General features: G+C 42.6%; 1 protein-coding gene across 16 annotated transcripts in view; it reads left to right on the top strand.

Annotated features, from left to right (window-relative positions):
- Positions 1–13,759, top strand: part of PBRM1 (polybromo 1) — a 52,632-nt gene that overhangs the window by 21,859 nt on the left and 17,014 nt on the right. For 7 of the 16 annotated variants that reach the window (XM_033140704.1, XM_033140705.1, XM_033140707.1 and 4 more), the window contains 10 exons: positions 252–349; positions 2,537–2,813; positions 3,680–3,785; positions 5,820–6,483; positions 7,563–7,774; positions 10,556–10,741; positions 11,648–11,805; positions 12,246–12,512; positions 13,031–13,176; positions 13,358–13,515. In XM_033140704.1, coding sequence (XP_032996595.1) covers positions 252–349; positions 2,537–2,813; positions 3,680–3,785; positions 5,820–6,483; positions 7,563–7,774; positions 10,556–10,741; positions 11,648–11,805; positions 12,246–12,512; positions 13,031–13,176; positions 13,358–13,515 — 2,272 coding nt within the window. The remainder of the gene's footprint in view (positions 1–251; positions 350–2,536; positions 2,814–3,679; positions 3,786–5,819; positions 6,484–7,562; positions 7,775–10,555; positions 10,742–11,647; positions 11,806–12,245; positions 12,513–13,030; positions 13,177–13,357; positions 13,516–13,759) is intronic. The other 9 variants (XM_033140709.1, XM_033140713.1, XM_033140712.1 and 6 more) reach the window with 3 other exon arrangements.

The raw sequence follows: 13,759 nt of genomic DNA, 5'->3' as shown, positions 1-13,759 counted from the left end.
TAGAAGCTTAGATGGAAGGCTTGCTGTTCTGGAATAAGCTTGATTATTTAGATATTCTATGTACAGTATTCAATATTTTGCTTTGTACATGTAACTTGAATGGCTGAAAAAAATCTTACTGCTTTCTATTGATGCTATTGCTATATTTCTGCATTTCAGAATGAACATTATCTCTGGAGCTGTTAAATATTCATGCATTCAGGGGACATTCAGTGGATTGAATTTAACTCTAGAGATTTGTTTTATTTCAGGCAAAGAAGAAGGAGCTAGCCAGAAGAGATGAAATCGAGGATGGAGACAGTATGATCTCTTCTGCAACGTCTGATGCTGGAAGTTCAAAAAGAAAAAGGTATGCACTTGCTGTTAATAATAATTAGTAATTATTTGATTTAATTTTCAGTTATTTAAAGCCAGTTATCAGCTGTGTCTTTATTGACAAAGTGATCTATCAAATATGTAAATATACAGTTCGCCAAAAAAAATATTTATACCCTGGTCCATATGCTGAGGTGATAAGAAATTTTAAATGTAGTATTTGACATAGGTATTTTAACTGAATATTCCTATTTTCTGTTAAAAGGTACAATACCATATAGATGGATAAGGCTGTAATCAATCCTATGCACTTAACTGGGAATATGCCCCATTGAACACAGTTCTTACTTTCAAGTAAACTGTCAAATCAGAAAGAAAGGTGTACCTATTAAGGGGTTACGTGTGGTTGTAAAATGCTTTACAGTACTTGGTTGTTCGGGAAACCTCTAAATGTTGGGATCCTTTGAAGACCCTAGAAGGTGGGACAGGAGGTTTCATATTTCCATTTTACTCTCTTTTCAGATAATACTGGAAAAGGCTTTCTGCATAGTATGACTGTGAATGAAACTTCACAGTTCACTTTTGAGATTAGTTTCACCACCATTGCTTTGACCTCATTAGCTTAGAGGTTCCTTATACCCTGTGCTTTTTTTCTGGGGGGACACATACCCCTAAACATTTTGTGAATCGAAAGTTTGGCCTCATTGAGGGGCAGTATTTCAATATGAGTAGGAAAATGAGAGTACCCCTAAATATTTTTTTTAAGAAAAAAAGCACTGCTTATACCAGATAATTGTGCTTGAGGGAGAGAGAGGAAATTCATTATATTAAATCTTTCAGAACATGGTTTTTAAAGGTGTTCAATATTAATCTTCACAGTATTCATAGTAGCACCAACCAGCCTGGTCCCTGAGTGGTCACGAAGCAGAGAAGTTGTAACTCACCCACCTCGTCACCTGTGCCCTCCCAGCTTGCCATAGCCCCTTTTAAAGGAGAGGAGAGCTTCAGAGATTGCTTTTTTTGAAGTGTCGCCACCCTCTGCGAAACCTCACTGCAGTCATCTATAACCAGGGTGGAGGTAGGCACTTCACAGAGTGATTTAGGAAACCTCTCCGCGAAGTGCCTCTCCCCCATGTTACATCTTGCTGCCGCTGCATTTAACAGATGAGGGGAGGTGCTTCACACCAGCGGTGGTCAACGAGGAGGCGGTGGCACTCATCTGACCTCCTGTCGTCTGTGTTGCTGCTTACTGCGAGGTGGAAGGGTGAGGTTGACGTAGTGCGAGCGCTCCTGTGCAACCAATCCCGTGCTCCTGTTTGCGCTGCACTGACCTTGCACTTTCCCCTCTACCTCCCAGTGAACAGGAGGTCACGTGAGTGCCACCAACTGCCACTATGTAATGGCTTGGGGCCAGGCTGCTTGAAGGAACACCTTTCCCCAGATATTCCCACCAACACTTTTAAGATCTCCATACGATACCTTTCTCCAGGTTCCCCTGCTTAATGTGGTAATGCAGGTGTCTGCCGGGGAGAGGGCCTTTTCAGTGGTGGCACTTCATGTATTCCATGCCCTCCCCAAAGACGCTTGCCTGGTGGCTGTGCACCAGGTGAAAAGCTTCCTGTCCCTCCCTCCCACCAGTACCTTTATAATAGCCTTTTAATGGTAGTTTTGGTGGTAATTTAGATCTCTCAGTCAAGTTGCCCCTTCGGGCTTTGTGCTGGTGTTAAAAGTTTAGCTATTGTTCTGTACCAGGCATGTCCAACCAGTAGATCACGATCTACCGGTAGATCCCCAGCTGATCCTGGTAGGTTGCAGGACCCTTATTGATTGTGGGATTAAATAAAGTTTACTGAAAGCTAACAAATAAAAGCTGAAGAGCTCTGGGCAGTGCTACCCCAAAAAAGCTCAACAACTCTGGGCAATCCACCCACCTCACACATGCTCCTCCTCCCTCCAATGACAATGGGTAGATCACTGCCAGTTTTTTTTTTTATACTGGGAGTAGATCACAGTCACTTGGCAGTTGGACGTGCCTGTTCTATACAGTTTTAAATGTTTTGTAATGGGTTGTTGTTGTTGTTGGTATTATTGACTTTTTAAAATTATTATTATTATTGGTAAACTTCATTTGATTTTGAATTTAAGAGGCTGTGAGCCCCTAGAGAACATAGGTGGTAAAATTAATAAATAAGTATTCCCCCTCCCCTTTCAAATCTAACAGCAAAAAGAACATAAAGAAGCAGCGAATGAAAATTTTGTACAATGTTGTTCTTGAGGCACGAGAGCCTGGCACTGGCCGAAGACTTTGTGAGCTGTTCATGGTGAAACCTTCCAAAAAAGACTATCCAGATTATTACAAAATCATCTTAGAGCCAATGGATTTAAAAACAATAGAGCACAACATCCGCAGTGACAAGTACGCTGGGGAAGAGTCTATGATAGAAGACATGAGGTTAATGTTTCGAAACGCAAGGCATTATAATGAAGAAGGCTCACAGGTATGTTCTCAAGAAAGTTCAAACCAGATTGGTATAGCTGTCACTCATGCGTTCCTCTGCTTATGCTGATATTTCACAGTATGTTTTGGTTTTCTAAAAGCATGAGCTGTGCAATTTCTTTATAGCAGTTTGTATGCATGCTCCTTGCTTACCTTGTAGAATATGTCCATATCCACATATGAAAGAGCAGAAGTGAATATCTGTCCTTAGCCTTTGGGTGAAGCAGCCTCCAAATATTATTCAGACTCGCCTTTGGGTGGCAAAGGAAATAATAGAAAACATATCATGATCAACGTGAGACCTTGAGATGGAGTGGATTATGAGTCCAGTGAAATGCCTTTGCATAATTTGCGAACTATCAGTTAGTGGTTTCCATATTGGGGGTTGGAGATATTTTGTGTCTAGTTTTGCCAGGATGCTAAACAATATTGAGAAAGTAGAGCACCAGGAGCTAATGAAATAACTTCTTATACTGATGAACTAGCAATAGTGGGGTCTGAAACTCTTCCCTGCCTTGCATATGTAACCTTATGGTTAATCCATGGAGCTTCCCCTGCCTTTAAGAGAGGGGTGTGGAAGAGAGGGTTGTGTCCCACTTAGGTGGCTCATTACATATTCAGGAATCCAGTGCATTTATGGATTACCTTCTGCCTAATGGCAAAGATGGCCCTGATCCTACATGCTCTTTGTGCAGGGATAGAGCTTTCCCTGCTGCTATGTGAATGTTGTAGCTCCTTCTAGGTAGGCGCTTTGGGTCATGTTAACAAGATTACCAAATACACTTCCTCATTCTTAATTAGAACAAAAAGTAAAATCCTAATAGCCATTTGCTGTTTGTTATTTATAAATATTTTCATGATGACTAGGTTTACAATGATGCTCATATCTTGGAGAAGATTCTTAAAGAAAAGAGGAAAGAGCTGGGACCTCTGCTTGAAGATGATGAGGTTGCTTCCCCTAAATTGAAATTAAGTAAGGAACTGTTGTAAATTCCCAAGCCTGATAAATGAAATATAAAATGTTAACAGATTGCAGTCATATTAAGCTGAGTAGTTTGCAACATTTCATCTGCTTCTGAAATACAGACTGAATTTGCCAAAATATTTTTTAGATTTTAAAATATAATTGAGTCCTGAGCAAAGGTGTCCTAAACTGAACTGCCTCAGAGCATTTATGCCGAGAAAGAGACAGTCTGTCCTGAATAGGGTAGAAGTGTTAAAGCACTGTTCTAAGCTTTTGTAACATGAGAAACAGTAAAAGCTGAAATGTTGTTAGATTCGGGGAACAGCATGAGAAGTTAATATATATTTCCCACACATGCCTCTTGCAACATATATTTCTTCTTTTTCTCCCTAGTTTCTAGATTGGTACTGAGCCATGTAATATTAATAGATGTAAAGTACTTGGTGATCCTCAGCAAAAGTTGCTGCAGAAATATCATGTTGTTTTCTAAAAACAACACAGACCTAGTAATAGAGCAATGGCCCTTACCATGTGAAGCAAGCCTAGAGGAGCACTGATTTTGTACAGGAAGGTTTTCATTTTGTATTTTTGCACAGAGCAAGGCCCAAATCATTATGTTTTATTATTCCACTGCTGGAGATCATATGGTCGGTGGTTATTTTTTGCAGATTTTTTGTGCTTTTAAAACTCAAACTGTATATCAAGGAAAAAAGAACCGAGAATGCTTGACATAATATGTATTGTTGACTATAGGTTGTAAGAATAGTTAGAAGTATAGAAGCACCCAAGACCAGCACATATACAGTGTTAGAAACTGAAATATGAAAGCTAGGAGCTGAATGGCACCTTAAACCTAGGTTGCGTGTCGAGTCCCCGCAACCACCCCCTCGAAGATGAATGAAGACACCAGGACACAGAATATATGGTTAATGTTATTGGGCAAATTTTGGCCACAACTTTATTGATTACAGAATGTGAGTGGTAATTGGCTTAGGCATTGGATAGACCAGACTATATCTGACTCCTGCCCGCTGCGCGGGAAGTCTGGTAAGGGTAAACCACCGGTAGGGTTAGCCCCATTGATGCGAACCAACTCAAGCTCCCCCTGGGTTCCCAAAGGGTTCTAGGCATGGCCCTAGCCCCGCCCTGGGCTTCGGACGAGATCCACACCCCCGGATTCCTTTAACGGAATACCTTTAAGCTTGGAGGGGCAGGTGATGGCCCTTGTTTTTATAACAAGAATACAAAGCCAAAAATGAATGAACTGCAGCTAAAATATTACAGTGGTACCTCAAATTATGAAATTAATTCGTTCCGAAGGCGCGCTCGTAAGTCGAAATCTTCGTAAATCGAAGGCGCCATCTCGGAACAGGAAAAAAATTCGTATGTTGAAAAAACTGCATTCAAAACTTCATAAGTCAAGGTATTGTGCCGCCGCTTTCCCTTCGCAAGTTGAAAATTTCGGAAGTGGCGGCCATTTTTTCGCTTCCGGAGGTCATTCAGAAGTCGAAAAATAGAAGTTGAGTCGCTCATAAGTCAAGGTACCACTGTACGTTCATTTTTCACATGGTCTAGTCCTTCCCTGCCCACCCCCCTAATATTCTTAAGAGGGTCTCTTCTCTAGTCTTCAGAGAGTAGCTGCGGAGGCAGAAAAAGGTCCTCTTTTCCTTCTACTTTGCAGATTTAATCTGAATATGTTACGTGCTGCTTGTTAGAACCTGTAGCTTAGCCTTATTTCACGTTACTCTCCAGATGCTCTGAGTCCACTGTTGCTCTCCAGATTCCTTCTGCAAAACACTTCCTTTTCCATGGTGTGTGTGTGTGTGTGTGTGTGTGTGAGAGAGAGAGAGAGAGAGAGAGATGGGAAGACAGAGAAATTCTGATGTTCTCATATTGTTACGAGAGAAAATAAAAAGCATAAAAGTCTTGGGAAGGAGCTATGATGTGAAAGACACCAAATTGCATGAGTCTAATGTTACATGATATACCCAGATTAGTATTTGAGTAACTGAAGTCACAAGAATGTTGGCTTTTTGAGTCTAGCTTTAAATTTTGTTTCTCTAGGTAGAAAGCCTGGCATCTCCCCTAAAAAATCAAAATATATGACTCCAATGCAACAGAAACTTAATGAAGTATACGAAGCGGTGAAGAACTATACAGATAAGCGAGGGAGAAGGCTTAGTGCAATTTTCCTGCGGCTTCCATCTCGATCGGAGCTTCCTGACTACTACCTGACAATTAAAAAGCCGGTTGATATGGAGAAGATCAGAAGTCACATGATGGCCAACAAGTATCAGGACATTGATGCCATGGTTGAAGATTTTGTAATGATGTTCAATAATGCCTGCACTTATAATGAGCCAGAATCCTTGATTTACAAAGATGCTCTGGTGCTGCACAAAGTTTTGCTAGAAACTAGAAGAGACATAGAAGGAGATGAAGATTCTCACGTCCCAAATGTAACACTGCTGATCCAGGAACTTATACATAACCTTTTTGTCTCTGTAATGAGTCATCAGGATGATGAAGGCAGGTGCTACAGTGACTCCTTAGCTGAAATCCCTGCTGTTGATCCTAATTTCCCAAACAAGCCACCCCTGACTTTTGATATCATACGAAAGAATGTGGAAAATAACCGCTACCGGAGATTGGATTTGTTCCAAGAGCATATGTTTGAAGTGCTGGAGCGGGCAAGGAGAATGAACCGGTAAGTAAAACGTTACCTTTATCGACCTCTCTAGTAACTTAAGTTACTGTAAGTTACTAGTGCTTGATTCATGTAGGTAGCCGTGCTGGTCTGACGCAGTTGAAATAAAAATTAAAAAATTGCCCAGTAGCACCTTAAAGACCAACTAAGAAGTGTGCATTCACACGAAAGCTTATACCAGAACAAACTTAGTTGGTCTTTTAGGTGCTACTGGACAATTTCCTATTTTTATTTTATTTTATTGCTAGTGCTTGTGACACACCCCTATTACAGTGATCACTGATGCTAGTGATACTAATACAAGAGTCTACAAGTTACTAGTGTGGGATTGGACTCTTATTCCGGGGCGTGAAACCACTTTCCATTAACAGCCTCATAAATAGCTTTTGCTTGTTACCTTTAATGAACGACTGAACAACAACAAAATTAATGTTTAGTACCTTTAATGTCTCAGAAAGGTATTTCCTCAGAGAGGTACCTTCATTGATTTTGCAATATGTAAGTATGTTTTTAGTTAGTTAAAAGCCAGATGATTATCTGACATATATACTAAATAGTGCTACAGGTTTTAGAGAAGTGTTTAAAAGCAACTTATACTACTGCATGATATGAGAACTGCAGATTCTGAGATGATATAGCAGGCATAGGCAAACTCGGCCCTCCAGATGTTTTGGGACTACAACTCCCATCATCACTGACCACTTGTCCTGTTAGCTAGGGATGGTGGGAGTTGTAGTCCCAAAACATCTGGAGGGCCGAGTTTGCCTATGCCTGTGATATAGCAAGACTTTGGCCCAGTGGAATTGTCACAATCTCTGACCAATTAAACCATTGTTTATTGTCCAGAGAATGAGCCACGTCCCCCTACACTTTCTGCTTGCCTTTCCCTCCTCCCCTTCTGCACTTCTACCCTGGCTAACTAAATCACACTTTTCCATGACATCCGAACCAGAGTCAGGAAAAAAATAATCAGTTGCAAACAATAAAATTTCATTATTTTTTTTCATGGCGCATTCATGCTTCAGCTACAGTTATGTTGTGTGTGTTGTCATTTCATGCAGTTTCTCTTTTCTTTAAAGGACGGATTCAGAGATTTATGAGGATGCAGTGGAACTTCAACAGTTCTTTATCAAAATCCGTGACGAACTCTGCAAGAATGGCGAGATCCTGTTGTCACCAGCCCTCAGCTACACTACCAAGCATCTTCATAATGATGTCGAAAAAGAGAAGAAGGAAAAGCTTCCTAAGGAAATGGAAGAGGACAAACTAAAAAGAGAAGAAGAGAAGAGAGGTAATTGTACTTAATTTAAATGGCTGCACATTGTCACTCTTCATTTAGTACAGTGTTTTTCAACCTTTTTTGGGCAAAGGCACACTTGTTACATGAAAAAAATCTCGAGGCACACCACCATTAGAAAATGTTAAAAAATTTAACTCTGTGCCTATATTGACTATATATAAAGTAATTCTCTTGAATAGGAATCAAATAAACACAAAGAAAGTATTTTATAATTACTTTATTATGAAATAGTAAGTAAACAGAAATATGAAAAATTATAAAATACTTAAGCATAGTGAAGCAATCTGTGGGGCTGGAGAACAGACCCCCCCTTTTCGTTGCCCTCGGCGGAGAAGGGAATTAATTCGCCGTGGGGACGGGGAAGGAGCGAGCAGAGCAGGAGAGGAGGCGGCGGCGAACAAAGGCCAGTCCTACGCTGCCCACCCCCGTCGCTGCCGCCTCATTCAAGCGCGCCTTTTACCACCCTACCGGCGCAGGAGAGGCGAGCTCCAGGCCGCAAGCTCCTCCTCCTCCTCCCGCTGCCGCTCGCCTTCCCCACCTGGTGTGCCGGCAGCTCCGCACTTACTTGTCGAGCCAGAAGGTCCACGGCGAGTGCAGCGGGATCCCCTCGCCGGCGTCGGGCTCCAGGCCGCTCAGCTGCTGCTGCGGGTCGGGGTCGAGGTCGGCCTCGTCCTCCGCCTGGTGCTGCCGTGGCGGCGGCGCCGCCGGGCTCGGGGGCTCGGGCAGGCCCAGCTGCCTCTCGGGGGGTGCTGAGCGCCATTGCCCTGCGCTTCCTTCGGCCCAGGCTGAGTCAGCGCCGCCTCGCTCGGCGAAAGCCCGTCTTGTTGCGCACAGCCAGCAGGCAACAGGGGTCCCTGCCTGCCCGCTGCAAATCGGGCACGCCGAGCAGGCAGGCCTCGCTCACTGGCTGGCTGGGGGGGCGGGTTTTTCGCCTATTTATAGCGCCCTTGGCGCGCGGGCTTGGCTGAGCGGCGGCTCCCTGCTCCGAGCGGCTTGCCGTCTCCTCTCCCACTCCATTCAATCTCGTCACAGTGGAGGGAGGCACAGCTGGTCCTTTGAGCAGATCCCGGGGTGGGTTTTTGTCACACTCTCTTCGCTGCCCACTTTTTAAGTCACGGCACACCAGGCAACATCTCGCGGCACACTAGTGTGCCGCGGAACAGTGGTTGAAAAACACTGATTTAGTACATACTCACTGAAAGGAGACCTAGGTGAACCTTCTCCAGCATTATCAGCATTGCTTGAGAGGATGGGCAATATAAGGATGAATTTGTAAATGAGCTGATTTGTACATTTGTGTCATTCAGCTCTCTTGTTCGCCTTGACACACTCTGACAAAAGACAAGGAGAATGCCAAATTTACAATCTACCCTTCTGGGTCATCTTCCCCAGTAAGATACCGTCAAATGTAGAAAAGTAATTGAAGAAGAAGAAGAGTTTGGATTTGATATCCCGCTTTATCACTACCCGAAGGAGTTTCAAAGTGGCTAACATTCTCCTTTCCCTTCCTCCCCCACAACAAACACTCTGTGAGGTGAGTGGGGCTGAGAGACTTCAAAGAAGTGTGACTAGCCCAAGGTGACCCAGCACCTGCATGTGGAAGAGCGGAGATGCAAACCCGGGTCACCAGATTACGAGTCTACCGCTCTTAACCACTACACCACACTGGCTCTCATTGGTCAGATGGTTGTCAGCATGTGTATTTCCTACACAGCCTTCACTGAACTATTCAGATGTGCTTGCCCCTACATGTAATTCAGTACTGAGGGAAGTACTGTTCAGCAGAGCTCAAAACTGCCAACTCAGTTAGCTGGTAAATTACAAGCCTTGCACATTGTAAATATATTCCAGTAGCACCTTAGAGACTTTAAGAATTAGAGACTATAAGAATTTCCTATTTTGTTTCCTATTTTGTTTCGACTATGGCAGACCAACACGGCTACCCACCTGTAACTGTAAATATATTGTGAGTGTAGTGATTGTATTAGTATCACCGGCAACAGTGATCACTGTAATAGGGGAGTGTCACAAGCACTAGTAACTTATAGACTCTTGGTATTATATGCATGTGGGCTGGGAGCTTTTTAAACAGTAATATGCATTACTTCATTTCAAAATGTGGTAAGCCAGACCTGCTGCACTTGGGGATCCTTATGCTCATGTTGCTATGTGGGGCCCTAGACTTCTGCCCAAAGTCCTAATGGTACAACTGGCTGCAGGCCCCTTTCCTACTTTGTTACACCATTTTGAATACACTGCCAAGTCTGAAATGCTTTCTTCCTGCTCATTCTTCCTCACCCCTCTTCGGAGGCCCATTTCAGTGATCAGGGCATGCTTCTTGCAAAAACATTCCTCTTTAACCAGGCCTTTGGCTAATTAACACCCAATACCCTTTTAAATGCATTGTGGGAGGGTTGTTTATTGGTTTGGTTTGGTTATGGTTTTCTGTCTTGTATTTTTGTGTTGTGAACTTCCCTGAGAGCTACAGATGAAGGACAGTATACAAATAAAATAAAATAATCATAATCATAATAATTTTTTTGGGGGGGGGGTGGAATCTACCTTGTGTTGCAAGAATAGCGCTTCTCCCTTGCATTGAATGGTGATGGGGGATATCGCTTGATATGGCTGGTGCCAGGAATGCTTTCTAAGAGGAAATGGTCACCCTTTACAGGAAAGATCCTTGGTGTGTAAAGTGTTACAAGGCGAGGATTCCCTCGTTTTTAAACTGACTGTAAGTCATTCCCACTGTTTTCTTTTGTGTTGAATAAGAAGCTGAAAAGAGTGAAGATTCTTCTGGAGGATCAGGACTGTCTAGTTTACACAGGACATACAGCCAGGATTGCAGCTTTAAGAACAGCATGTATCATGTTGGGGATTATGTGTATGTTGAACCCGCAGAAGCCAATTTGCAACCTCACATAGTGTGCATTGAACGACTGTGGGAAGATTCGGCTGGTAAGAAAGACTGTCTTCTTAATGCTGGTGGTTGCACTTGTCCTATGCCCTGTCTTATATCCCGATACCAGCTCCTGTAAACACAGCACATATTTCATTAAGTGGTAATAGAACCACTACCATGAGATTTCCCTAACAAACTGTTAGATTATTGAAATAATTCAATGAAAGGACAGCACTGGCTGATTGTAGGGTGATCCCTAACAATTTGTTTCATGGGACACCATAGCCAATGCCGCGGGTCACGTCTCATCAGCTGACACAGGTAAGAGTAAAGACATGTAGGAAGCAGTTCCATTTCCCTCAGTTTTTTCTCCTGCCTGATGCAGCAGTACGGGTGGATCAGAGAGGAGACAGCTCTACTTCATTCTGACTAGCTTCGCCCCCAGGACAACTAGTGGAAACCTGAGGGAGGAACATACGTGGTGGTTGTGGCTGAGCTACAAGCGCAGAACCATACTTTGCCCAAATGCCTCAAGGCCACATCTGCACCCCAAACATAGTGCGACACCTCTCACTAAGAACAAAGAGTCACTTTTTTCTCCCCCCCCCCAACAGCACTGCTGTTGCAATTTCCATGTTAACTGGTGGTACCATCACCATTCTGTTCTGTGCAGCATTAATGACAACCAGCATCAAATCCTTTCTCAGATGTCTTTATTTTGTGAATTTCAGTTTTCAAAAAAATTAAGGGTTATGGTCTGTCTTTGATTTGTGCAATCACAATTTGCAAAGAGAAACTGTCCCACAGTTTTGCAGGTCTAGACTTTAAAATGCACTTTCCCTGAACAAAGATTCAGGCACAAACTAGCACTATCTCAAGTCATTTTATTGGCACAGAAGATCCACAGATCAGTTTATAAGTTGTTACAGTTGTTTTGCATCACAAAACTTTCTTGTTTTTAGGAGAAAAATGGTTGTACGGCTGCTGGTTTTATCGACCAAATGAAACATTCCACCTTGCAACGCGAAAGTTTTTGGAGAAAGAAGTATTCAAAAGTGATTATTACAACAAAGTCCCTGTGAACAAAATTCTTGGCAAATGTGTGGTCATGTTTGTTAAGGTGAGAATAGGCTAGATGTTCTGTTATGTATCTGGATGAGCACTATGCTGATCAAATATTAGTATTTTGCTGTGGGTAGAGATCATTTTTCTGTTTTGTTAAATCCCCCCCATCATGCCCTCTGTAGGTAATCAAATGCTTATCAGTTGGGAAATGAAATGAGGTCACTAAAAGATAAGGCAATGATTTCTGTACCCTTGGGAGACTACCTAAGTCTGCTGGTTTATAGAAGCATGTAAAGTAGTGAGGAAATGTGTTTGTTTAAGAACCTCAGAGCAACCTGGTAGGAACCTGTGGGCTTCCAGATTTACAGGACATTGGTGGCCATTTGAGCCTGGACACTGCTCCAGAAAGCACCACAAACAATGGCTTTTGAACTTACATGTTTCTGCAAGATGAGGTGTTTTTTTCTGAATGATTATTTTCCCCCATTGACTTAGGAGTATTTTAAGCTATGCCCAGAAAACTTTAGAGATGAAGACGTTTACGTTTGCGAATCACGTTATTCTGCGAAGACCAAGTCCTTTAAGAAGATTAAATTATGGACCATGCCAATTAGCTCTGTACGATTTGTTCCTCGAGACGTGCCCTTGCCTGTGGTTCGTGTTGCCTCGGTGTTTGCGAATACAGACAAAATTGATGAGGAAAAGCACACTGAAATGTCTGAGGATATCAAAGTGGGAGACAGCGCCCTTAGCCTTGAAAAGGTATACACATTTGAAGAGCTGGCCACTGAATGCTTTGACTTTTGTGCTTGTCTGTAGGTTTTTTAAAATGGTTTATCAGTTTAGGAATGAATAGCTGATGCTTTTACCTGCTTCAAAGTTAGACAGTTCTGATTTGTACATGGGTCTCCCATATACACATCTAACAGCCACATGAAATTACATGGGGAAGTCATTTGGAGGTTTGGACTAAAGCGTCACCAGTATGTGGATGACACTCAGCTCTACCTCTCATATTCAGGAGAATCCCCAGAACTGTGAGGGAGGGAAAGGAGTCAGGATTGTTCTGTCTGGCAAGCTGAAATGTTTGCACCCCTCTGATCAAACAATGGCCATATTGCTATGCTGAATGGCATATTAAAGGAGATCCAGGGGTCTGGATGTCACAGTCCCTGCTTATGCAAGTAGCTTCTGGATGAGGCTGAGTACCTAACGTACCATTTTATTTAAGAAGAGTTGCACAACTTTCCCCATTTCTTAAGTCTGCCTTTATTTTACAGGACAAAGAAGATGTTCCAGTAGAAATGGCAAATGGAGAACCTGGGTGTCACTACTATGAACAGCTTTGTTACAATGACATGTGGCTGAAGGTTGGGGATTGTGTCTTCATAAAATCACACGGTCTAGTCCGACCACGAGTTGGCAGGTACCCTTTTTCTTGTAGATCTATAAATATAGTTGCATCATTGAAAACTGTTTCAAATCTTTCGTGTACAAACACAAAAGATGAATAAAACCGTAAAGCAATGGGGGGGGGGGAATGGCTCGATTTTTGACTTGGCGATTATCTTGGGATACTCTGAAGCAAATCTTTTTCTGTTTTTCAGAATAGAAAAAATGTGGGTAAGAGATGGAGCTGCCTATTTCTTTGGTCCAATCTTTATACACCCAGAGGAAACTGAACATGAGCCAACTAAAATGTTCTACAAGAAGGAAGTGTTTTTGAGTAACTTAGAAGAGACCTGCCCCATGACATGCATTCTAGGTAACCGAATAGTATTGATCTTTTTTGCTATAACTTTTGTGTTTTGAATGAACAGTAAAATTGGGGGCTGGGGGAATCAGTCCAATTCTATCATTTCCATTTCTGTTAAGTGGAGGAGAATTGGTTCGACTTCCAAAACGTTCGAAAACCAAATTGCGGCTTCTGATTGGCTGCAGGAAGCTCCTGCAGCCAATCGGAAGCCCCGTGGGACGTTCGGCTTCCAAAAGAATGTTCGAAAACCGGA

Source organism: Lacerta agilis, chromosome 2 (assembly GCF_009819535.1).
Source record: "Lacerta agilis isolate rLacAgi1 chromosome 2, rLacAgi1.pri, whole genome shotgun sequence".
Classification (NCBI taxonomy): domain Eukaryota; kingdom Metazoa; phylum Chordata; class Lepidosauria; order Squamata; family Lacertidae; genus Lacerta; species Lacerta agilis.
This window is presented reverse-complemented; position numbering and strand designations above follow the sequence as displayed.